The sequence below is a fragment of the Pseudochaenichthys georgianus genome, chromosome 2, assembly GCF_902827115.2.
Source record: "Pseudochaenichthys georgianus chromosome 2, fPseGeo1.2, whole genome shotgun sequence".
Classification (NCBI taxonomy): Eukaryota; Metazoa; Chordata; class Actinopteri; order Perciformes; family Channichthyidae; genus Pseudochaenichthys; species Pseudochaenichthys georgianus.
In genome coordinates this window covers 9,797,316-9,823,797 of record NC_047504.1, presented here as the reverse complement: position 1 = coordinate 9,823,797, position 26,482 = coordinate 9,797,316, and the positions used below count along the sequence as shown (strand labels likewise).

Below are 26,482 nucleotides of genomic sequence, written 5' to 3'. Positions count from 1 at the left end.
GTGTGTGTGTGTGTGTGTGTGTGTGTGTGTGTGTGCGTGTGCGTGGAGTTAATAAAGGCATCATTTAGGCCCATGTCTGCAGGCTACTATGTTAATACAATCAGTGGACAAAGAGTATCACTCATTTTATCCAAACACACATTTCCTCCCCTCCTAATCTTCCTGTTCCCTTCTGCTGCGCTTCACACTCACAAGATGTATGATGTCTTGTGAAACACACACACACTTGGTCGCACACACACAGAAGGCCTCCCACCTGAGTCCCAGCTTCTTTCTGAGGCTAATGTCCCTTTACCTCACATTACGCATAATGTCCCCTACCTAGCGCACAGGCACAGCCATCCACAAGACGGAGCATCCGCTTCCAGACATCATATTAAACCTGCGCACTTCCACAATATTAACATACACACACACACACACACACACAGGCACAAAGCCACTTTGGTGAATGGCGCAGCAGCCTTGCCTCTGATGTGCTTTCACTTCCTGGCTCCCATTCAGAGGCATTAGAGCTTCCAACATTACATGCTAATGATATCTGGTAATGCGCCGCCGAGGCATCGACATGCAGAGTGAGTTTAAACCCATATGTACATGCAAAACACGGCGATACACTCGTCCTTCACGGAGTCATTTAGACTCTGGTGTGTGTGTGTGTGTGTGTGTGTGTGTGTGTGTGTGTGTGTGTGTGTGTGTGTGTGTGTGTGTGTGTGTGTGTGTGTGTGTGTGTGTGTGTGTGTGTGTGTGTGTGTGTGTGTGTGTGTGTGTGTGTGTGTGTGTGTGTGTGTGTGTGTGTGTGTGAGATACTAAACGTGTTTACCTCTTTAGATGTGGGGGTCTGCTGGACCTGTGATTGTGTGTTTGTGTACACACACACGTCAGTTGCTGTGTGTTCGGCTGCCTCAGTGTGTGACTGCTGGAGTGTGTGTGTCACGCCACAGTGGTGTGTTTGAGCGGTGAAATGTCCTCTGAGTAAACAGCCTGTGTTTGTACGTGGAAGCAGAGCCCAGAGCCCAGATGATTGAAACTGTATGCTCGCCCCTCTCGGTCTCTGTGTAAACCCCTGTGTGCGGCTGTAACCCGGCACCTATTGTGCAAGCACACGAAGGCACGCGTTCTCCATGTGAGAACAACAAACTTTAAAGACCACATGTTATGTTAGTTTTCAGATTCACATTCGTATGTAGTGCCTTCACTGCGACATCTTTCCACGCTCTAATGTTCAGCTCTGTGTTCTTCTCATGCTGCCTGAGCCGACCAGATGTCTGACTGTAATCAGCGTGTGGATGACGGCGTGAGCAACCTACCCTATCATGTCATGTTCTTCATATAACTGGCATGTTTGAATGAACAACACACACACACGGTCCATGTAGGCGCACGCATGTGGTTACGTGTGTGTACGGTACCACATGCGGGGCATTGCTTGCGTTCTTCCTCTCTGCTTCGGCCGCACACGATACATGGAAATACTGAATATCCGTCCACTTAATCTCCGTATCGCTGAGGTTAAGCGTACAGCCTGAGGAAACGCCTGTTCCGCTTCAGCAGGCCGACAATCCGCAAACAACTTAACTAATTTTTTGTAATCTCCCTTCTATAATTACAGTATGTGTTAAACTAGTTGCTCAAGGGTGCTTTGGCTGCCGGACTGATGCTCGGTCCTTTCTCGTCTCCTTACATCTGTCTATCCTCTCCTCACAGATGGCGCCCAGAGGAGCCGAGTCCCGGACAGCGCCCCGCTACGAAGAGGTGGACCGGCAGTACCCCACGCAACCCAGGTGAGAGACCACTCTGTCCACAATGCCACTCCCTCCCTTTGTGTCTCCAACACACACACACACACACACACACACACACACACACACACACACACACACACGCACACACACAGCACAGACTAATCCTCTTTGGAGCTTATAATTAAATCTGGAGTGTTTGCCTTGGGAGCGTCTACTCATCCTAGGAATAGGAGTGCTCAGCTCTCCAGAGAGCAGGGCACAGGCAGGAGGATCTCACACACACGCACGCACGCACGCACGCACGCAGAGGGGGTGGTATGAAGAATGTATACCCTCTAGTGTGGGTTTAACAGAACCGCACATGTTCCTTTTTATTTGTTTAAACTCTCCCATGTCAAATGAAGTACACACACATACCTCTCCACATTACAGTCCGTGAGAGTATGTGTGTGTACACACGCCGAGCAAGTGCCATCTTTGTGATGTTGGCGGCGCCCCCCCCCCCCCCCCGGAAAGCGAAGTGGAGCGAGGAAAGTGAGAGGACGAGAATGAGGAAGAGAAGGGACACCGGGATGGAAAGGAGGAGGAGTGAGAAAAAGAGAACAGTCATTTCACGGGTTATTGCCCCCCCTGATATGACAGGCACCAGGGAAGCTCAGACATCAGCACCAGCTCCACACACACACACACACACACACACACACACACACACTGAGAATCTGAGGGAGAGGAGGGACATGAGGATGAGCACGGGGACAGATTATCCAGCTGTGGAGACAAACCCAAATGAAGACGGACACACTGAGAGACACCGGCACGACCTTTGACAGCTCCGGCTGCACTCAGGCGCAGATAAAAGAAGCACTTATCAGAACTTTCTCCGGAATAATATTGAGGCAAGTCCGGAAAATTGAAAACCTCCCCAGGCGTTCAGAAAGGAAAGTTTTATTTCTGAAATGATTAGTCGACAAGAATCTTGGAAATCCATTAACCGTTTGAATACGTTTTGAAGCAAGACGACCGGACGGAGGCCCGATGTCACTGCATAGAACCAACGGTGGCTTCTTCCTATGCCATGTTATTAATTACAGCCGTGTTTACCCTGCGACGACACGGCCCGGATAGTGTCCATTAGCTCAAGACATCTTCCCGTTGTTATCTAATTGTTGTTTGTCTCCTCTTTGGAGCACCAGAAGGCCGAGGAGCAGAGCCAGGATTTGACCACTCACATGTTTGTGTACTTGTTTCTGTAAAGATAAATCATGACTCCTCAGTCCCCCCCTCAAAAACTCCCACTAGCATAAATACAGAGGCGAGAGGAGGGAGGCGCAAAAATATTCCGGGAAATCTTTTTTCTTTTTTTCATCGAGGGGTAGAACAGGAGAAAAAGAGAGAGCCGACACAGCAGTGAATTGAATGCATTTTTCAAAGTGGAGCTGAACTTTGTGCGAAATCCCCCCGGGGGCCGCCATTATTGAAAGCCATTTCCTCTCAAAATGAGTGCGGCTCCACCATTGGCCTGGTTGCCATTAGCATACATTTGGCCTGCCTTTGTGTGGAGCCGGCTGGGGCTGCAGCTGGAGGTGTGTGTGTGTGTGTGTGTGTGTGTGTGTGTGTGTGTGTGTGTGTGTGTGTGTGTGTGTGTGTGTGTGTGTGTGTGTGTGTGTGTGTGTGTGTGTGGTGTGTGTGTGTGTGTGTGTGTGTGTGTGTGTGTGTGTGTGTGTGTGTGTGTGTGTGTGTGTGTGTGTGTGTGTGTGTGTGTGTGTGTGTGTGTGTGTGTGTGTGTGTGTGTGTGTGTGTGTGTGTGTGTGTGTGTGTGTGTGTGTGTGTGTGTGTGTGTGTGTGTGTGTGGTACAGGAGATGTAGCAAAGCACCTCACAGATGGGAGAGAGGAGAGGAATGAGTCAGAAGGATGGCGATGGAATTGAAGCATATTTAAATATTTCACTTGAGGTGTCAAACACGTCCATCCTCGTAAATATGGCCCATTGCATTTTGAGATTTCAGTGTTTCTGGATCTGTTTTTATGACATGCGTTCAACTGAATTTGACTTTTTGTAGCTTCCAGTGTATTCCGCTTTCCTCCCAGGCAAAAAAGAACAGGAGGTTTGCCAAGTTGCCTTCCCACTTTCTTGTTTTCATCAGATTTCCCTTCACTGGCAGATCTGTCTGGTTATTCCCAGCCCTCAAATCACGAGTTTCTTTAGACCTGAAGGAGTGGATGCCAAGGAAGCATGGAAAGAAAACGGACCCCCGCCTGGGACTCAGCGCCGAGAGCTACAGCGCGGCAGCCAACTTGAGGAGCTGAAGTCTGGGAAAGAGGATTTGGAGAGAGGGCTGCGTCGAGTGGTTGGCCCCGGGGGGGGGGGGATAGTGCTACTTTGGCTCTTACCTCTGTCTCCGTCAGCCATTAATGCCGGGGTGCAGCTCAGCCTGCGGAGAGGCTCTGTGCTTGGGGACACACACAGATGCACACACACACACATCGCCATATGGAGAATATTAACATCATTACCAATTCAAAGCAGCGGGTCATGGGCTCGGCGACCCAGCCCGGGGTTATCCAATCAGAGCAACCCCTGACCCACTCCCCCAAGGTGATTGGATTAGGAGGGCCGGGTTGGCGCGACAACGGTGCTGGCTGCGGCTGATAATTGGTTGATTAATGTGAAGCCGCTGAGTCAGAATGAACACACACCAGCTTAGGAAGCTCCGGTCACATCTGGACAGTGAGATGACCCACTGAGGAGGAGGCAGGCGTGCGAGGCCAGGTCGTCACAGGCTGCTGAATCGACGTTTCCTAGGGAGTCGAGAAAGAAAATTAGCAAAATGTAGCTTGCTTGTTGTGACATCGATACCGTTTATTTCGGGCCGGGTCCAAATTATGTTCAGTGTAATAGAGAACAGCAGAAATTAGTCAACGTTATTTTGTTGATTATTGGAGGAAATGTTAAGGTTTACAAAAGTTGGCACTACTTTCTGTTTGGTGTGTGTGTGGTTCGGTTTGGATCTCCTTTGTAAGCCAGCAACGCTCGCTGTGTCGTGCCCTTTATGTCAGTCGCTCCTCCACTTTTGGACTTCTGAAGACCTTTATCACGCTCCTCTTTCTGTCAAGCATCCTCTCAGGTTCTTTTGTTTGTGGACTGAACGCTTAGTGCTCTCATCAGGCGCTCTCGGCCCCCCCCCTTAAAAACCACAGGGCAGCATCTTGATTGTCCTCAGCATGTTGAGTATCCTCCGGTATGTTTGCGAAGCATCCCTTAAGGACTCTTATCCGACCTTCCTGAAAAGTGCACACACTTTCCCAGTCTTACAGCCACTTGATTTTCTCCTCCATGCCTCAGCGCATGAGCATTTTCACCCAGGGCTGTGTCTGCTCAGGCCGTAATGAGCCATGTCAAGACTGGACTCACTTAGCAACACAAATAGAAACTAATAAATGACTCCGCCCCTTCTGAGGGAACGTAATGTGTTGATTATAATAGGTGAGTAAATAAGGGCCGGATGGAAACTGCTTTCGAATTTGGTCAACTGGAAAAAACCTCCCAAAAAATCACCAATACTGTTTGTATTTATTTCAAATCTGTAATATCGTTAAATTCCGTATTTTGAAACTCCCGTAGAGTCCGGACGGTATTTTCAATGTCAGGGGAGAACTCATATTTCCTCTGCCCTCGTCTCGTCTTTATTAAAACCCCATTCTGCTTCTCACAGTTTCATAAATGATCAAGCGATCCCCGGCCCGCTGCTGTCCAGCTGTCGGATGACTCACTTAAAACTCGCCCAACTCAGTTAGAGTTATTGTCTCCGTAACTTATTTCATTTCTCCGGTCCTGGAGAGACTTTCCTCGTAATCGTTTTTTCGGCGTTTGGCCCATGACAGCTGCTGATCTCTTTCCAAGACCCTCTGTGATTGGTTTAAAAGGTGATGTGACCTCTGTCTTTTATTGTTAAATAAGCAACCCAAGAGCATCTGAAGCAATGTGGGGATTTGATTTCCCGAGAGGTGTCCTGTCCCCGTCTCTCATTTGCAGGCCCTTTATGAGGCATCCCATCGGTGTGCAGAGGCAGTGGCGTTTGTCCTGCTAACGGTGTTTGTGCGCAGACACAGAGAAGTGTAATGGAATCAGTAGAATGAAAAGCTTTAGCTCCGAGTGGCTTTACCTGTTTACAATCCTTTTCCTCTGTCTATCTTAGCGTCTCCTCTTATTTCCTTGTTCCCAAAGTCAGGTTTGCGTTCAGGAAAATTAAATAATCTCTTTATAAATAAACCAAAACATACACTTTGAGGCTTCGGAGCTCAGAATGTTTTATTTCTGAAATGATTAGTCGACAAGAATCTTGGAAATCCATTAACCGTTGGAATACGTTTTAAAGCAAGACGACGAGACGTAGGCCCAATGGCATTGCATAGAACCAACGGCTGTTATTCAATGTAATTGTGGTTTCTTCCTATACCATGTCATTACCGTACTTTTCGGACTATAAGCCGCGACTTTCCCCCCCATTTTGTTTGTACAGCTAACGGCCACTAGGGAACCTCCTAAACCTATGGATTTTACAGGTAAAATTAACCACCTTTAACGCTACGGGCTCTATGACCGGTCCGCGCCCGCCACCTTTAAGCGGCGGGCTCCAGGAGAAGGGTCTAGCTGCGGCCGCGGCCAGTGGAGGTTGAACCAAGCCCCCAGGAGTGCGCCGGAGTCTTGTGGCCAAACGGCGGTACTACACTTCCTTTGTGATCTCTAACTCGTTGGATAATTTTTTTTAAACTAAATAAACTACCCAGTATGAACGTTCCCGGGTAGCAGTTTTCTTCCCTCCCTTCAATCTAACCCTTCCCTCCATCCTAACCCTAACCACTCCCTACCTTTTTACCTAATCCTAATCTTCCTTCCTCCCTCCTAAACCCCAAAACCTCTCCTACTGTAAGAAATTAAAATCAATGTTTATACTACATGGGCTGTATGATGTAAATCTCGTCAATTCGCTTTTAACGGTGGTGCCTCTCAGCCACCGTAGTGTCGTGTCAGGTGGGCGTGTCGTGTACCGCCGTGTACTGGCCGTGGCCGCAGCTAGACCATATTGGGCTCCAGCAGGAAAAGCTGGAGGCCGGAAAAGAGTGAGACAGGTAGCGCGCCAAAGTAAAAGTGGAACCGAGAGACAGAACGAGAGCAAGACAGACGGACAATTTAGCTGCTGCGGCTCATATGCAGGTGCGCTTTATAGTCCGAAAAGTACGGTAATTACAGCCGTGTTTACCCTGCGATGACACGGCAATATGCGTCCTGTGAAAAGGTCCGATTCTCTGTTCGAGCCTCTTTGAGTAATGAAGATGTAGCAGCTCTCGTGTTCTGCGGCTTATATTTTGAGGCGTTCAGATAAAAAGTACGGTTTGGATAATGTTCATTAGCTGCCCGTCAGTGTCTGTCTGCCTGACATTCAGTCTGCAGACACTGACGGGCAGCTCTGTGGAAGACGGCTCAGCAGCCATTGAAATGTCCTCTTCTTTGCACAGGATGCAATAAAATATAATAGAAAGGGCACGCAGTGAACTAAGTTTGAACTGCGAACAATCTGAGAAAGTGGAGCTTAAAGTCTCTCCCATCTGTTTCTGTCGTTAGCTGCTGCTCCCTCAGCACGTCTCTATTACATGATAACTCTCCCTCTTTGAGAACTGTCCAAGACGTAAATCTGCCCTGAGTTCCCGTTGGTGTTTACTTCCTGTCGTTCTTCTTCTGCTGATTTGTCTGATGTCCAACACTTTGGTTTCCTACCTCTTCCCTTCTTTTGCGCTCCGGGCATTTCAGCCACCATTGGTCATGGATGTTTGTCGTTCACAGCTGAAGTTAAATTGACCGGACTTCTTTCCGCGGACTGGACTAAAAGCATGACATCACGAAAGCATGAATGAGTCCTCTGAGCTTTATGAGGGCAGCTATTCTAAGTTTACACACTGATGTGCTGCGGCCACTTGTCTCTCCTCACCTTCTCATTTCCAGCAGGAAGCCTCCCTTTCTATCCGTCCCCTCTGCTGGCAGCCCTGCTACTCTTCACATCCCTCGTCACCGCTCGGTAGCAGAGCGCGTAAACACGGGCCCATTTAGAGCAGGCACATGTGTGTTGGTGAGAGCCAATTTCCACTGCACTGTTGTTGACATAGCGGGGTTTGATTAGCAGCGCTGCCTCGCGGCCGGGGCAGAGTGGCTAATGGTTTCCTCTGCAGCGGAGCCAGGGGCCTGCTCTGTGTCCGTAGCACTCAGCTAGCACAGCGCCATTAGCGACTGTGTGTGTGTGTGCAGGGTTAGGACGAAGATGCATCTGGAGAATGCATCATTCACTAATGAGTATGGCAATTTTCTAAACATACCGTATTACATATTTTTAAATAATAATTCATGACTATGTTTTATCTCTGTCTTCAACTAATCTCAAAGAAACCATAGACTGTGGATTTTGACCCAGAAAAGTGTGTGTGTGTGTGTGTGTGTGTGTGTGTGTGTGTGTGTGTGTGTGTGTGTGTGTGTGTGTGTGTGTGTGTGTGTGTGTGTGTGTGTGTGTGTGTGTGTGTGTGTGTGTGTGTGTGTGTGTGTGTGTGTGTGTGTGTGTGTGTGTGTGTGTGTGTGTGTGTGTGTGTGTGTGGCAGTGTGTGTGGCAGTGAAGTGCAGCAGCTGCTTTTCCGCAGAGCGATTATTTCATTGTGCATGCGACGCGTGTCTGTTGCTCGTCGGTTGGCTAGCAGGTGAGCACATCGCTGGCAGATGTGCTCACATATGCCTCGGTGCTGCATCTGTATGTTCTCGCATTAATGAATGAAATGTGCAAATGAAATTAATGTGAGTGCAGTTTAACATTTGCACTCATTGTGTATGCATGTGTGGGGGGAAAAGCAGACACACACACAGTCTTGAACGTGAAACTGAAGGCAGAGCAGGTACTCGGTACCTGTTCATTGTTTAAGGCGTTCTTTATGGCTCCAGAAAGGCTTGATATAAATATAATATTTCAGTTCTTTTTCTGAATGAAACATCTTTGCTTAAACACGGGTATTGCTGGGAGACACATGTCCAGCTGTTTAGGAGGACCGGTGTGGGGGTTCTATTACTCATTTCCTCCTTCCGTTTCCTAGGGGCAGGTGCGGTGTGACCCCCACCCCTTATTCCCCATGCTTCCACCACACACACACATTCCTGACGGTCATAAGGCGGAAGCACACACTCTCCCAGTTCCAGATCGCTGTAATCACACACACCCCCTGCTCACACATGGATGGGTATATGGTGCTGGTGTGCTGGAAGTGTGAGTCAGACGTATTACACGACGTGTCATTACAGCGCTGCACTCTCCTGCTCCCCGAGGCTCGCATCACACCCTGGAGCTGCTCCACTTCGGCTCAGAGACGCGTCTGCCTCCTCCGCTCCTCACTACGTAGCAACCTAACATTCCATCAAATAAAACATGTATTTTTGCACTTTATGAATGTTATCAGTAAATGACTTCTTCTGACCAATGAGAAATAGCTATATCACCAGGATACAAGGAATAACAGGACATGTTGAAGTGCGAAAGGTCTCACATCAACATCTAGATATACAAGCGCACCCACGCACTCGTCCTCTGGCGCGGTTTTGGACATCTGACTTGGCTTTTGGACACTTCAGGTTAGTCCACGGAAACACAAAGACTGAACACGTTCACTTCGTCCAGCCTGCAGCCAGCTGTGACCCGGGCTGAGGAGCTCTCTGTGGGTCACTGAGGCCTGTGGACCCCCTAATCCCCCAGCTGCTTGCCCACACACACACACACACACACACACACACACACACACACACACACACACACACACACACACACACACACACACACACACACACAAGTGCTAGTTACCACAATGTGTCAGGACTTCCACTAGTTCTGCTTCTATGCAATGTTTTAACAATAATATTACACATGTTAATTGGGTTAATTCAATGTCAAGGAAAAAGACGTTGGATTCTTGCTTCCTTTCCTCCTGCTAAGACAGTTAAATGTTGACACTCTCCTGTCTGATAAGAAAAGATAAGTGGTCCCATATGAGCAGTACCCATAAAGCCACTACTCCTGGACTACTAAGCCATGTAACACCAGGGTCAAAGGTCATCCAGACCCAGGCACTGAGGAATGTTTCCTATTTCATTCATGCCACCAAAGAACCTATTTAAGGGTACCTAAACTGGTACTTTTCATACAAACTGGTTTATTTATTTTGGGTTTGTGCGTAATTGGTAATAATTAAAACAATTTAGGATGTTTTTATAGAAAGTTACGCTTTCAGTTTGGATTTCCTTGCAATTTGAATCCACAAGTGTCAAAGGTTTAGTCCTCACATGGAACTATTGTTACTCCTTATTATCTCGGAGAAGCTGAAGGTAGCGCTGCGGATGAGCAAGGAGGAAGTAAAAGAGTGCACATGGAGGAGGTTACGGGGACAGTTACCCGAGGTGACGTAAAAGGAGAGGAAGATGAATATTCGGTGGAGAAAAAGATGGTGGATTGCAGAGAGTCGGGGGGGATTAGAGAGTGATGAGAGAAGAATGGGGCAGCCAGCGGAGGTTCCTGTCCGTTTGGGTGGCCCTGAGTCGGGTGGAGACCCAGGTGTTCCCCCTCCTCTACCCCTGGATCCTCCTTTCCTTCCCTCTGTGCCTCCCCTGGTGGCCTTCACCATTTCATCTGGATTAATGAGCCGTTTGACCTTCGTCTCTCCGCCTCTCTCCAGCGTGTTAGAGGTTTTACCCAGACTGCCTCTACAACTGCTCTCTTTCTCTTACGTGTGTGTGTGTGTGTGTGTGTGTGTGTGTGTGTGTGTGTGTGTGTGTGTGTGTGTGTGTGTGTGTGTGTGTGTGTGTGTGTGTGTGTGTGTGTGTTGTGTGTGTGTGTGTGTGTGTGTGTGTGTGTGTGTGTGTGTGTGTGTGTGTGTGTGTGTGTGTGTGTGTGTGTGTGTGTGTGTGTGTGTGTGTGTGTGTGTGTGTGGCTCCGCTGACTGACAAGGCAGCGCTGTTCATTCCTGGGACCACCTGTGTATCCTGTCCCACCGATCTGTTTGGGTGGTCACAGGAAAAAAAAAAAACACACTGATATCTGGGACACACACACACATATAGAACTCCACGTCACCGGCGTCCACGAATATCCTCAAGGGAAGTCCTCTTTTGCACACACACACACACACATACACATACACACACACACACACACGCTAATCTGCGGTGAGTGAGTCATTCTAATTGGCCAGTCAACAGGTGCCAGGCTGGACTCGGGGGGGGGGGGGGGGGGGGCAGCAGAGGAGACGCAGGGATATGATTGCAGAACAAGGGAGAAGGCTAAGCTCAAGGCTTCTGTGTAATCACTACAGTGGGAGCCATTGTTGAGGGGTGGGAAGTAAATGTCTAAATCTGCTCCACCGGGTGATGCGGCATCGTAGTTTGAAGCGTCGCCAATTAATGAACGCTTAAGCATTTGCTCCAACAATAGTTATGTGTAGTTCTTTGATTTCTCTAGTGTAGCATTTTACTTAACGACCTTTACAAACAGGAAATGGATGATAGAATTTATGCTGACGATCTCGGTCTGTCGAGGCTTCCTGTTTTGTACCAGTACTTTTTAGGCGTGTGCATTGGGTTGACATGTGACTGTAAGCACTTCTATATATGGCCCAGAAGAGGCTGCGATGCCGTCTTCGTTAGTGTTTACAAAGATACTTAATTTAGGATGTTGACAGGGCTGCTTGTCGATCACCACTTTTATAAATAGGAGAGTTTCCCCTCCACTTTTAGATGTGCTTATAGATATGTCACCCGGCGCTGGAAACAGCACATAAGATGGAAAACATTTGAATGGGCCTCTGAAAGGTGAGCAGCCCTCCCTCTCCTCTTTTCTCTTACTCGCCCCTCTTCTCTCCCTCCTACCGGCTCCCCAAGTCCCGCGTGTCGCCTTACCCCGGGGTTTAGCCCCTAATCACCCGGAGCTACGGGGAGGGAACCGGAGACTTCCAGCTGGCTGCCTCGTTACTGCAGACCCCTGGGACACACACTCGCACACACATTCCTACACACTCCAGCTAAACACACACATAGCCTCATATATGCTTACCAAGGCATTTGCTGTTATCTCTTGGCATCTCTCCATCCACGTTCCCCCCACAACTTGATCCTGCCAAGGCCACAGCCTCGCACCGTACACTGAATAACAGGAGGAGGCTTACCGCAAGGGGGGGGGGGGGGGATCCGTGGCACGGCCTCCGCTCCACACCAGTTTAAACCAGTATTAAATATTGTCTTACTGGATACTTTCTTTTTGCCGCTGCTTTTAATTGATATATTAATATCGCACACGGCACTGTAACTTGTATTCATGTACCTGTGTTATTCATGCTTTATTATCTTTGCTTTTAAGTGTTTCTGCTGCCCTATTTCTTCATGCTCTTAATGTCTTTCAGTTTTGTAAAGCACTTTGAAATGCCTCGTGTGAAAGGTATATAAATAAACTGCCGTGCCGTGCCTTGCCTAGCATAGATCTATTCTAGACTATGTGTTTCAGAAAGTCCTGCAATCCTATAGTTTGCTAATTTTCCACATTTCTCTTCCAGGAGGGATCCATACGACTACCCCACCCACTCCAGACCCGTGCCCAGAGACCCCGTCCCCCACCAGGGCCGCGTGCAGGCGCCCAACAACCAGCGCTACTACCCCTCGTCCCCCCGAGCAGATCAGCAGCACCGCGCCCCCGTGAGGCAGGACGTCCTGCCGCCCCCCGCGGGCCAGAGAGGGGACCACTTCTATGAGGCCGCGGGGGGGCGGGTGGACGGGTACCGGCAGGCCAACCAGGGACGATACACCAGCCCAGAGAGGCACCCCGACACCGGGGAGCGCTACAGGGACGACAGGCAGCCCGACCAGAAGCGGAAGAACCCTCTGATAGGTGCAGTGTAGATATAACAGATTCAGCTGCTCCCAGATCTGTGATATCCGCCGTCTCTGTCAGGGCAGAGAAGTGAGAAACATATTAGTTATCTGACAAAAGAACAAGAAGAGACAAGCTCTGAACACCAGGCTTATTTTCAGAAGCATCTGGTCATAACTCTGGCCAGCTTTAACTAGTGTGTATATAATCATGTTGGCAAGCGCTTTGTGAATGTGCCAATGTGTATTTTGATAGATTTTATTATTAAATTAAATGAAGGGCAATTCAATTAACAGCGTAGATGTATAGAGTTAGTATGTCGTGTAGAATCAAGTCTTTTCCAGCGTTTTGCACAAGCTGCAGAGGAAACTAAGGGATCACCTTGACCAGCCGCACCAGGAGACACAGGAAGTCGACAAAACAGGAAACAGGAAGTAACTCCCCTTCAAAGTGTCCTCTTGTCCTTCATGTTGGTCTCTTTGACTTCCTTTACATCCTGCCGTCACACTTCTTTTTTTCTTTGATTATTCGTAGCTTATACATTTTCTGTACATTTGTTAAATGCTTTGTATATGAGTCTGTGATATTTCTGTGGTGTTTCTATTATAATAAAATGTATAAATCTTGATCCACACACAAGATAATATATGGTGCAGCTAATGAAACATGTTATCTTTAACGACTAGAACATATTAAAAGTGTCAACGGTGTTTGGATTTAAACGTGCCATCGAATAAATCTTTTTTTAAATACAAATATTTTGCATTAAACACTTTTGAAATTCAGTCTTTGAGCCGCACTAAATCATTTCATCCTATTTCTGTTTCATTTAAGTAATTATCCAGATTATGAGTATTTAAAAATACCCAGTCAAACTGCGGCAAGGCTGTTAAAATTCATTAAAAATATTCAGCTTAATTTCTCTGAGCACAATCTCCAGATACATTTGCCCTGTGAGATGACTGATAAGAGTAGCCGGCGTTCTGATAATGGCTAAATAATATTCAACAATTAGACGCAGAGAAAGCTCCACTAGAAAATGATTAGTGCCCAATTTGCTCTCAGAAATAAAGATGGCACTGATTGGTGAAATTAGACTTGAAATGGGGAATAATTAGAGTGCGGAGAAGGCTTTTACTATCAGTTAGTGTTTAATTAGCGTCAATGCCAACAAGGAGCTGCTGATCCACCTCGTCTCTGACCCCCCCCACCCCTGTCTGATTTGAAATAGACTTCAAACATAAAGATGCTTTTGGACAATGAACTATTTCCCATACAGTAACCTTCAAGCTGAGTTACAAATAAACAAATGCTTATTATAACCCACTTCTGTTCATATTAAAAACAGCATTACAATGCAAACATAAGCTGGATAAACAATAACAAGGAAAACACACAGCCGCTGTCTGCTGGCCGTCCTGTGATGACACAAAGCACATACTCCAAAAAGAGGGTGTTTAGTTCATTAACAGTCACATGTAGCGTAGCTTGATGATGACCAAAGGCATTATCATGGCGCAACAATGCCACGATAATGGCATTACGCTATTCTTTCACACACACATACGGGTTTTGGGCCGAGGGCGACACTGTACTTCCGGTATCCACCATTTCACGCGAGGTGCAAGCAGAATATCATAGTCTATTGCCTTAATCAATATCTAGTCAACTCTAAAATACCACATATATGCAATGGCATGATACTATTATTGTGACTAGTGGGGTATTCAACCTAGTGCGCTCTGCCTGGCTACTTTAGCTAGCTGTTTATATTAGCACCTCCAGGATATTAGCACCTCCAGGAAAATGGCGTATTTATATATATATATATATATATATATGGCACGCGTTGCATTGTGGGTAGCTCATGACGTCACTGTGTGTGAAAGAATGCTAACGCCTAAGCTGTGCAAAGACATTCCAGTATGTTTGAGTGTCTGTTGATTAAAAGTTGCATGTATGCGCTATTTAAACTAAGAGAACACACTAACAGGAAGAAGGAATCGATCCCAAAATAAACCTTTTTACCAAAGGTCCGCTCACTTGCTTTCCTTAGGGTTTGGTGGGGGGGAGAGGGAACATGGATTTGAGGCTTTGCAGACACAGGGAGAGCCCACCTGGTATTACATCTATAACTATGGCAGTGTTTCCTATACATGAGCGATGTGTTCTCCCTTGAGGGCAACACATCTCTCAGCACTTAAGCTGCCTTCACTGCCCGTCCGCCGTACTTTAAAGAATAACTATTCGCAGTACACAGCCTCCGCCGAGTGCCTGTGGTCAGTGTGCTGCCAGAGACGATAAACAACAGCACGGACGGAACATCGCAGTATTAATTGCGTTTAACATCCATTAAACAAAAGCACAGACATCACTGTCAGCCGTGGTTGGCTCTAACACACATCTTGTGTACTCAGTGTGTGTGTGTCTTGTGAGTGTCTGCACTTTGTTCACGGTCATTCAGAAGAGACTTTTAAAGTTCAACCACATGACACACACGCTCAGATGGTCACGGCCCTCGATTCGCTGACAGACATATTTGCACGCCTAGCATCAGCAACTTGTCCTCCCTTAGCGTGAAATCAACACCCCTCCTTAGAAGCCTTGAGTCGAAGTTCCTCGATTCTTCTTTTTGAAGACCCACCTATTTCCTTCTTGTGTTATGAGTTTGAATTAATTTGACACTTCATAAGCCCCGATTCTTGACGCAGAAGCACAGGCTGTTCCGCCGTTCCCCAGTCGATTGTCATGAACCGCGGGTTGTCGGAGAATCCCCCAGTTATGTTCTCGCAGCATTACCTATTCTGCCGGCGCCCTGTCGAACACCTTAGCTTGTTAGCATGTGTCAATCAAAAGGGGCGCTCTGGGGAGGGCAACGTGGAGCGCAGCATCGCTTATCTCTCCCACACAGCTCCCAACAAGATAGACGGAGATAGATGGAGGGGGGGATACAGTAGTGAAGGTATGGGTGAGTGCTCTCAGTGACCTCGGCTCACGTTGCCCCCCCCAATCTCTTTTATCCTCTTCATTAAAGGCACATTCCACTGCATTAGCCCGCTGTCCTTCTGTCCTTCACCTGCCGCCATTCATTTCAATTCAGCGCTCGTTAAAGGCATCATGGTCTGGGAATGGAGAGCAGTGGGAGCGGGCGGAGCGCAGCCCCTCATTTAATTATACAGTTCATTAGAAAGCGGCCCGCCTCCCCTCGCAGGTCTGAGACGGGCCATGGGAATAGCTGGTGGCTAATGTGCAGTTTATACGGCCTGAATATGGAGATTGGTGGAATTATGGATTGCCGTTAGCCGTTAGCCTGCCCTTCACCCACCTCATTGGCTTTTATGTCTGCTGTGTAGCCTTTTGATACAGTATCACTCAAGTTGGAGTGTGCTCTTTCAGCCAGCATGTTTGTTTGATATTGTTCACGAGCTGTGAAATTGAATTTCCACACTCGGGCCGATATTGAAAATAATTTCATATCCTGTGCAATTCTTGCTTGGTTTCACCTCATGCTGTGTTTAAGACATCCATTTGTACTTAAAGGGATAGTGGAAATTGAACCCCAAATAGTTTCGTTTTAACTTATATACAAGCATAATTACGTACCAAAACAATCACACCTGATTAAAAATATATAATAATTGCCTTACGCATGTTAGAAGCACTTTATTGCAGCTTCCCCGAACTTTTTTAGAAACGAAATGATCGAGTCAGCCAAACCGGAAGTGAGGAAAACTCAGGAAGACGAAACAATAACAAACCACGGCGTCTATGCAGAATGAACGTGGAAGGGCAAATATACCAGACAAAGAAGAAGGATTGTACGAGGTATCCAGTGATGATAGCGAGTCAGAAACATCCTCTCGGCTTTCCTGCGAAAATGTAGTCTTAGGAACTGAATCTGAATCCGGTTCAGTAAGCGACGATGGTGAGAATATTGAGCCAGACGATGGACCATTACGTCCTTATTTGTTCGAGCCCGAGGTGATGGAGTTAGTTCACGGCATGGGCAATGGCGAGGATGACCAGGACCAGGCGCCAGATGATGCACCCCTACGCACAAATAATCTTGACTGGTAGGTCCCTAAGCATAGCTCACGCTAGGCGCTATATTATATATTGCAAAAGTTGGCATGCATGTACTGTAGGCCTATGGCTATGCCCGAGGATGACTGCATGTAGGGTACATTTCATAACATACCAGGGTCAGGTTCACATAAATTATCTTGTCACATTTATTATTGTATATGTAACAGCCTTATGGGCATTAATTACATGAATACATTTAAATGAATTGTATACTAGCATGATATACAGCTAGAGCCAATCGGTCTTTTGATGTAGTATGGTCCTAATCCTAGGCTAGCCAGGCTGCCTGTCAAGTGTAGGCTGTACTCACAGTACTGTTAGTCTATCATCATATATCATATATGATGACTGTAGTGTACACATTCGACACTGTGTACCTGATTATCGGATGACGAGGCCTCCGGTCGCCTAATCGACAGGCAATAAATGGCGTTGTACACAATGGTACAGGCTAATGATGCATTAAATCTGCCAGAAAACATAATAAAATACTCGTGCCTCGTCCAATGTTTGTGCCCGTCTTCCTTTGTTTTCGTCATCACCCGAAGATTCCCGAAGTATTTCGTTTCATTGAGAGGGCGTGGTCGGGAGCAGTAAAATTGAAAATAAAATGAAACTAGGCGCATGAAATAAAAAAAAAAAGGTTTATTATGCTTATTTTTAATAAAAATACATAAATTAAACCCAAAATTCGCGGATTTCCACTATCCCTTTAATGTCTTCTTCCTTTTCGCTGAGTCGATGTTCACATATTTACCCTAAAAAGCAGCGATGGCATCCCGGCTGCCTCTCTCTTTGCCCACACACACCACAGCATCTCTTACACTAAACTGTCGCCATGGCAACCGTGGTCGCCGCTCCTGGCACAGCAGCCCTTTGCAGAGCTGATGACATCGTTGTGGCAACAATGAAAGGTTCATGTATCCCATTATTGGGGGGAAAAGCTAGATTTTGGGCAGAGTCACTGAGCCCCTGGAACATCACATCCTGTACAATCCTTCATCAAATAAAACTCCCTTTGTTCTCTGCAGAGACGCTATCGTGGAATGTGGTGAGCTCTAGCATAAATAAAAACCTGCCGACACAACATTTATAACTCTGTTTTCAAATGTCTTTTTAATGAAACATACCTTGGATGCTGATCATATTCCTACATCTGTAACCTCTTAAGTCTTATTTATACTCACAAGCTACGAGCATGAACCCAAGCGCCTATTCTCATCATCAAAGAATTCTCCGCCATGCCAAGTTGCATACAAAGAAAATATTCTGTAAAGAAGCAAGAAGTCCTCAAATGTTACTTGAAATAAACCATAGACCAAACAACTGGGTTCTGTGGAGGAATCCCAATTTAAGAGAAGAGAAAGACTTTTGAAACGACTTGTTTTTATGATGAAGCAAAGACAACAATCTGATTGGGCTGCAATATACAACTCAATTGAAAAGACATGATACCCTGCATCTACCAGGTTGCACCTTCTTGCCAGCATTCCAAACTTTCCAAATATTCTCCTTAAATATCTCCCTGGACCCTCTCAGCTTTCCCATTCCCCGGGGAGAAGCATCCCAGGAAGTTCTGCCGTGCCGGTGATGCTAACCCAGTGCTAGCAGTGCGGTTCACTGGGTTTGTGCTGTGGCCGGCAACAGCTGAAGTCCATGACCCCTGGACCCCATCCATCAGGCTTTCAGCACCGGCCTGGCCTCTGACACACACAACTGCAGCCGAGCAAAGGAAGCATGCACCAGGGAAATGCATCGCTGTGAAGCAGACACTGGAACCATATGAAATTAGATGTATGCACTTTGTCCAACACATGCACACAGCACAAATCGGCATGCAAGTTAACACAGTGCGGTTGAGCATGCGATATGTTACAAATATTTGGTGTGTCCAGACTGAGCTGTCCATCACGCACACACTCATATCTTTGTTTAAGATCTCATTCTAACGCAAACTTTTCCATCACTGTGTGTGTGTGTGTGTGTGTGTGTGTGTGTGTGTGTGTGTGTGTGTGTGTGTGTGTGTGTGTGTGTGTGTGTGTGTGTGTGTGTGTGTGTGTGTGTGTGTGTGTGTGTGTGTGTGTGTGTGTGTGTGTGTGTGTGTGTGTGTGTGTGTGTGTGTGTCAGAGGCTCAGCTGACCGCCTGGCAGTGACTGTGACATTGGCGCCCTTCTCCTACAGATGCCAGGTGGGTTGCTTGGCAGCCAGGGGTGCGGGGGTGAGCTTGTGTCAGGGGTGTTGGGTTGCTGTGAACTGCAGGGAAAAGTTGGGCTGATATGTCGTGTGTCCCTGTTAGCGACTGCTTAGTTTCCGCGTGAGCTTAAAAAAGCGAGTGATATACTGTCTTCTGTAAAAACACACACAACCTGGAGTACAGTGGATCCTCTAATTGTGCAGTCGGGGCACTGATAGGTCAAAGGTTAACCTTTTGGTGTAGTGTTTGACCTCACACTGTGGGCCGAGGTTGTTCACAAGGACCAGTTCAACATCTTGAAAACTATTTCGTCGTAAGAAAGCACTGAAACTAGCTTAGCACAAAGACTGGCATCAGTAGGGAACAGCTAGCCTGGCTCTGTTTAGAGGGTTCAACTATCTGGAGCTCCTCTCTGCAAAGAAGCATCTCTCCCAACATGTGATACTCCAGTATTATTAATAGATTTAACTTCTATAAAGTCGGGGCTGTTTGAAATTAACAAGAGATTTATAGTCTCGATTAATATCCCACAATGCAACTTGATAGCATCTTTAGTGAATAATAAGAGAGAGACACGACTAGTGCTGCGTACCTGGACTCACATTCAGGTTCAGGTCCGGACTCAAGTCCAGAGGTTCAGGTTCAGGTCCGGACTTATAAGTCCGGACCTGAACCCATGGCTTGTGTCAAGTTGTGTGAGTAACTAAAGTGAACTTATTGTGAGCTAATTATCAATTGAACATTAACTCATAATCAACTCAAATTCAAACTCGTCAGGTTTATTGCGCTCCCTTCCAACTTGTGTCTACATTTCTCTACAAAGTACAAATGTAAAAAAAAAACATTTTTTGCCACTTAGTCTACAAATGACTTATGACAGCAACTACAGTGAACTACTACAAAGTTCAAACATGTATTTCATTTACCAAACTAAAGTAACCAAACAGTCCCTGAGCTGACTGAGCCTCAATCCCTAAAACGTTGCTGAAAGGTAGAGTGTAGAGTAGACTATACGCATTACACTGTTACACACCTACTATACAGTATACACTACACTGTAGTGACTGTACAGTCAGAGTGTACTGTACTGTCTGTACACCATGTCTTTTCTACAACTCTACATGTTTACATTAAACAGTATATACTACATACATAGTGATGTACATACATACTGTTAGAAATTAAAATCAATGTTGATATGGCGTAATTTTGAATTAAATACACTATTTAATTTAAATCAGTTTTATTCTGAAAATCCGGAAGTTCACACTATTTACTTAATACTTTTATTCTGAAAAGTCTTCACTTCCGGTTAGCATTAGCATGTGGCGAAACGCTACGTTTTCAAACCGTGAATCGAAGGTGAAATGACATGTGATGTTGTACACTGAGCACACTGGGATTAGCACTCATTTATTGACGCTGAATAACGTTTATCAGGGAATGTTTAAATAACCACAGACACCAGAATATACGTAAGTGCCAGTTTTTTTGCGAGTCCAAGTACCGGTTCCTGACGTTCCGGTTTTAACCGGACTTGAACCGAAACTTTTTACAAGTCCAGTACCGGTTCGGCGTACCGGTACGCAGCACTAGACACGACCAATCATTTTTACAATAAATGCATTTCGTTTTTGATGGAAAACATATGTTGACCGGAAACATTCCTCCACCCAATGCAAATCCCAATTTCATGCTCTGGCCTCTATGTTCTGTTCCAAGTGGAGTTCCATTTCTCAAATCACATGTGCGTCCATGCAGCTGCAGCAAACAGGCAGGTCATTTGATTTCCGGCCTCGTGTTCATGCTGCAGAGAGGGTCGTTCCGACGGGGATGAGATGAGGCTGAAGACAAAGTGGAGCCTCATTGGAAAGCCTGTCGCAGCCAGCAGTGTAACCCATCCGCGCATTCCTTCCACAGAATGCCAACAGCCCGCTGAGAATGAGCTGCGGACCCGACTCCATTAGATCTCCGCTCCGTCTCTGGGCTTTCTATCTTTCAAAACACACACACACACACACACTCGCCTGCCACTAGCTTCATTAGAGCTAAGAAATGTCCTGCTCGTTAAGGCGAGGCAATTAGTGGCTAATTGAGAAGCTCGCTGCAGTGAAGACAAACTTGCTTCCTCCTCTTATCACCTTCCTCTCCAAGTTTTTCATTTTGATGCAAGACTCTTCTCATTGCAGGAAAGAGTTTCCCGTGGATGAGCGAAAACACGTTTTGCCATTTTTCCAGACAGTTTAGAGCTGCCTTTGCAGAGGCGTCTCATGCGATGCACAAAGACAAGCATAATGGGGAGTTTCAGAAAGTCGTTTCTGTGTGCTTTCCCCTTCATTATGCCTCCTTTGCAGACACACACTTCCTCACAACATCAAGTTACCAACTGCCTGCCCTTCTCACTCCGCAGCTTGACTTTCCATCTCTCCGTCTCTCCGTTTCTCCCCGACACACTCCTCCGTCTCCTCTTTCCATTCTGTCACTCCTCTCCCCCAATTCCTAGCAGTCCACAGATAAGCTCTGTGATAGGGAGGAAATGAGACACACACACACACACACACACACACACACACACACACACACACACACACACACACACACACACACACACACACACACACACACACACACACACACACACAGCCAATCTCTTTTAAAAGCTAAAAACTGCAGATAAGATTAACAAGCAAAGAAATCATTTTTAGCAGCAAGGCTCGTCCTGACTTGGTCCATATTTCCCCTAGTGCACTTGTTTGACCTCCTCCCTGATTTATATGCACATTCCCTGGCAAGGCCTCGCACTCACAGTGTACCGTCGCCTTGAGTGATACACAATCTTTCCTCAACAAACATAGATACAAATGAGTTCAGTAAACACACACACACACACACACACACACACACACACACACACACACACACACACACACACACACACACACTCAGCCTTGTTCTCCTGGTACCCGCTCACATCATGGATCTCCCCTGTAAACACCAGAGATATGTGACCTGCCGTTCTGACCACCCTCTGAGAGAGAGAGTTTTTATAACGCGCCTTATCTCAGCCCACTGCACAGGAGAAGGACAGACGGGGGGGGGGGGGGGGGGGGGGGGGGGTTAGCCGGGTATTCCCTGTGTGTTTTCCTTAAGTCCTAGCAAGGACACACACATATGCCTTAAAGCAGGATAGAGTCCCCATTGTTTGCACCAGATTGTGTGTGGGCAGTCCTACACATAGAGGTGACACACACACACACACACACACACACACACACACACACACACACACACACACACACACACACACATGTATGGAGACGCCTTGGGGGGGGGTTAAGGCCTGTGGGTCCGAGTCACATCCTATTCCTCCTCTTGAGTGGAGCAAAGTGACCAACAGCCCTATAGGTGTGTGTGTGTGTGTGTGTGTGTGTGTGTGTGTGTGTGTGTGTGTGTGTGTGTGTGTGTGTGTGTGTGTGTGTGTGTGTGTGTGTGTGTGTGTGTGTGTGTGTGTGTGTGTGTGTGTGTGTGTGTGTGTGTGTGTGTGTGTGTGTGTCCTAGCATTACTATACTTGTGGGGACCTAAATCTGTATATACAGTCACGTGTGGGGACTCGCCTCCCTTATGGGGACAAATTGGAGGTCCCCATAAGGGGGATCATTAATTTTAGGGTGAAGACTTGGTTAGGGTTAGGGTTAGGGTTAGGCATGTGGTGGTTATGGTTAAGGTTAGGATAAGTCTCCAGGAAATGCATGTAAGTCAATGTAATGTCCCCTGAAGTGGTGTATACATGGTGTGTGTGTGTGTGTGTGTGTGTGTGTGTGTGTGTGTGTGTGTGTGTGTGTGTGTGTGTGTGTGTGTGTGTGTGTGTGTGTGTGTGTTTATTCCGTGTGTTTTGTTGGCGCTGGTCCAGCTTCTAATGCTCTCTGACTGTGGCTTTATGCGTTCTCTCTGCAGGCCTCGGGGCTCAGATTGCAGTGAACCGGTCACACACACGCTGCAGGAGGAGAGCAAACATGGAGGCCAGAGAAGAGAAGGCAGCGTTCATGCTTTCATTTGCAAGTTGATGTGCAGTGGAGGTGAGAGAGAGAGAGAGAGAGAGAGAGAGAGAGAGAGAGAGAGAGAGAGAGAGAGGGGGGGGGGGGGGTTTGGAGCCTTATTTTTGGACGAATTGTGAAAAATACTAAAGCTAGTATCAGAGTGCGTACCCTCGGCCTACAGACTGATCAGCTGTAGGTCCCTCTGATGACCCGTCCTCTCGCTTCTCTCTGCTCCGCTGCTGCTTCATAATATCTCGCCAAACCAAACATTGATATTGCTGAGTCTGCAAAACCCCAGTTTGGGTTCAGTGGCTTCGAGCGGTGAGAATTGGCCTCTTTCGGAAACAGAGGAAGAATAGGATTTATTTCATTATATTTCTCAGTGTGTTTTTATCACTGTGCATGTCACTGATATCTAGCAGGATGTAATGCATGATGTTTGCTCTTCTTCCATTTGCATTCTTTTTGTTCTTGGAATGCTTTTCTGTTCGTTTCGTACCATTTCCAGGGCGACCATCGAACGCACCTTTCTTCAGGTTTGAGCTAATGCTAAGTGAATATTCCTATACTCTGGTGCTTAATTGAGTACAAGATCTGAGTACTTCTCCCTGCTGTATATATTGCATGTGTACTTTATTTTAAATAATCATGTGTGCATATTTGACTTCCTCCTCCTCCTCCTCCTCCTCCTCTTCCTCCCGGTGAGCATATTGATGCGGTGTGAGGAGGTTAAGCCGCGGGGTTAGTGTCCGGGCGGCCGTGACTCTGCCTCGCAGCCTGATTGACTCGTCGGTGTGTGTCTCTCTTAGGGCTCGCCCGCTCCATGCATGTCGGGGGTCTCTTGATGGACAAGCTGCTTTAATGCCCTGCTCTGCGATGTAGTGTCCACTGCAGGGTTTCTTCTGCTCGCACACTTTGTTTCTTATCAGTCTGACTACTGTCTACTATTTCAATGTGATGCTGCTTTGTTCTCCTCCTCCACAGGTCAGAGGTCGATCGGGTACTTTTCACTCCACTCCATTTATTTAGTAACAATACTTTTACTTGAGTAACATTTTGAATGCAGGACTTGTACTTGTTGCAGAGTACTTCTACACTCTGGTACTTCTTTAGCTTAAGTGCATAAGGTCTGAGTACTTCCCCCCCCCCTGTCTATTTCCATCCTCCTTCAGGTCTACCTCTCGGACCCTCGGGTTGGAGTGAGTCCACCCTGCAGGGACCAGCTGGGGGTCTCAGTTACTCTGGAAAGTTTGCTGCTCATGCCACAGGCATGCCTTCCTGCCTTTGGCTCGGTCTCAGCTGTCTACTCCTGTAAGAGTACACACACACACACACACACACACACACACACACACACACACACACACACACACACACACACACACACACACACACACACACACACACACACACACACACACACACACACACACACACACACACACACACACACACACACACACACACACACACACACACACACACACAGACTACATGTCAGGCTCTCTAGTGGCTGGACCCCAGTATACAGGAGCATTATCTTTTTTAAGGCCACTAACTCTGCGGATTAAATCAAGATTTATCCTCATAATGGCTCGTCTAGCACGACAGCCTGCTTCGATTAAGGTCTGACACACACACACACACACACACACACACACACACACACACACACACACACACACACACACACACACACACACACACACACACACACACACACACACACACACACACACAGAATAAAGTGATCTCACTCACTCCCAGATGTCTCTCACACACAGGAAAAATGGTGCGAACAATTTTGGAAATCTCCTTCAATTTAATTGTATTTTTACAGGGTTTCCATCCAACGTGACATTTACATCATGGACACATGTGCGTCTGTTCGTATAAGATGACTGCTGGCAGGAGAGTAAAGCCATTACAGACCATTACTAGCATTGTGAGACATATTAACACCTTTTATTTTAAAGAGGTGTCCAACTCCTGCTGGTTAGATATGAACACATCTTTCCTCTCTTTCGCAGAAACACTGCGCGTGCTTGAAAGCCTCTCCAGAGATCTGAAATGTCCTTTCCGTGTTAATGAGGGGAAAAGGAGCTTTATGAAATAAGCCTGCTCAGTTACATTCAGAGAGAACGGATTTAGTTTGAGTAGGGAACGTCCTAATATTCCTAAAAGCACTCACTTCTTTAATTACAAACATTGTTAGCTAGCGTCCTCACATTCTGTCACACTACAAATAATGTAAACCCCACACACGCATCTTCCTGAAGCAGTCGGGGCCATTTGCTATTCTGAGCTTCTGTTTTTATTTGTTTATGTCATGGCAGCAGCTCGGTGGAGTACTTACAGTTGGGAATGTTAGAATAATGAGGCGAGCCTGTAAATAATGAAACAAAGGATGTTGTGCATCAATTAAGATCCATGTACTGCCTCGCATCCATCTCATCTCCGTGTGTGTGTTTTCGGGTGTGCTTTCGCGCATTTTTGTTGTTGTTGCAAATACGTCCCCGCGCGCTACACTCGTCCGTCTGAAAACACATTAATCAAATAGTGAAACATCACGCTCTGCTCTGATATGAAGATGAGCCGTCCGGAACCACATTGAGGACATTGTCACCGTAATTGCTGTTTGACAGCTTCGCATGCACACACACACGTAATCTTTAATTGCCTCCAAAATGTTTATGTCAAGATGCCGTTGCTAAGATAATGGCGGCGGGCTGCCTGGCCCACACTAATGGCATCTCCGTATTTAGTGTTCACATCAGCAGAGAATCGGCAGGCCCACCAGATATTTAGCGGTGAGTAAACGCAGCTATTGTTGGGGTGATATTGTTCTGCTGGATGCTGGCCAATTCATTAAAAATCATATCGCACCAGAAGGAAATCTAGAGCACAGTGAGGCATCGCGGGTGGATTTTAATAAATATTTACATGCCGCAGTTTTATTCTCCATGTTGCCTTAGCACCAAAGTGTTTGTGCACCCATTTCCCCATTAAGCTACTGCTATTACATCCAGGCTTCTCTTTACGATCATATCAAAGACGGTGATGATGAACAATTAAACAGTGATGTTTCTTATGCATGAAGTGGGCGATGGTAAAGCAGATTGATAATACTAATACTATCAATAATGATGCATAAAAATGATAATTATTGCAGATTATAGATTATAAATAAATCATTTAGGGACAAGGGGGTGAGATTAAATAAGTTATACTTCTTCTCACTCCTTTTCGAACACTATGTGGCACTGTTTATGTTGCTAATGCTGTTGTTGTTGTTGTAAATGTCATTTTTTGTTTTGATTTCTCTTACATGACTATGCACTGCAACATTTGTTTTGTAATTATTTATTTTACTTGTTCGAAATAAATGTCTCAATCAATCAATGGTAGAAAATGAACATGTCCAGGATGTGTAAACACTTAAAGGGGGGGTAGGTAAGTTTCAGAAACCGGCTCGAGATAC

The 26,482-nt window shown here is 46.5% G+C and overlaps 1 protein-coding gene across 1 annotated transcript in view; it reads left to right on the top strand.

The window, feature by feature from the left end:
• pard3ba (par-3 family cell polarity regulator beta a) overlaps window positions 1-13,468 on the top strand; it is a 168,113-nt gene extending 154,645 nt beyond the window's left edge. The window contains exons 23-24 of the mRNA XM_034101017.1: window positions 1,708-1,784; window positions 12,370-13,468. Coding sequence (XP_033956908.1) covers window positions 1,708-1,784; window positions 12,370-12,712 — 420 coding nt within the window. The 3' untranslated portion in view covers window positions 12,713-13,468. The remainder of the gene's footprint in view (window positions 1-1,707; window positions 1,785-12,369) is intronic.
• Window positions 13,469-26,482: the final 13,014 nt, after the last annotated feature.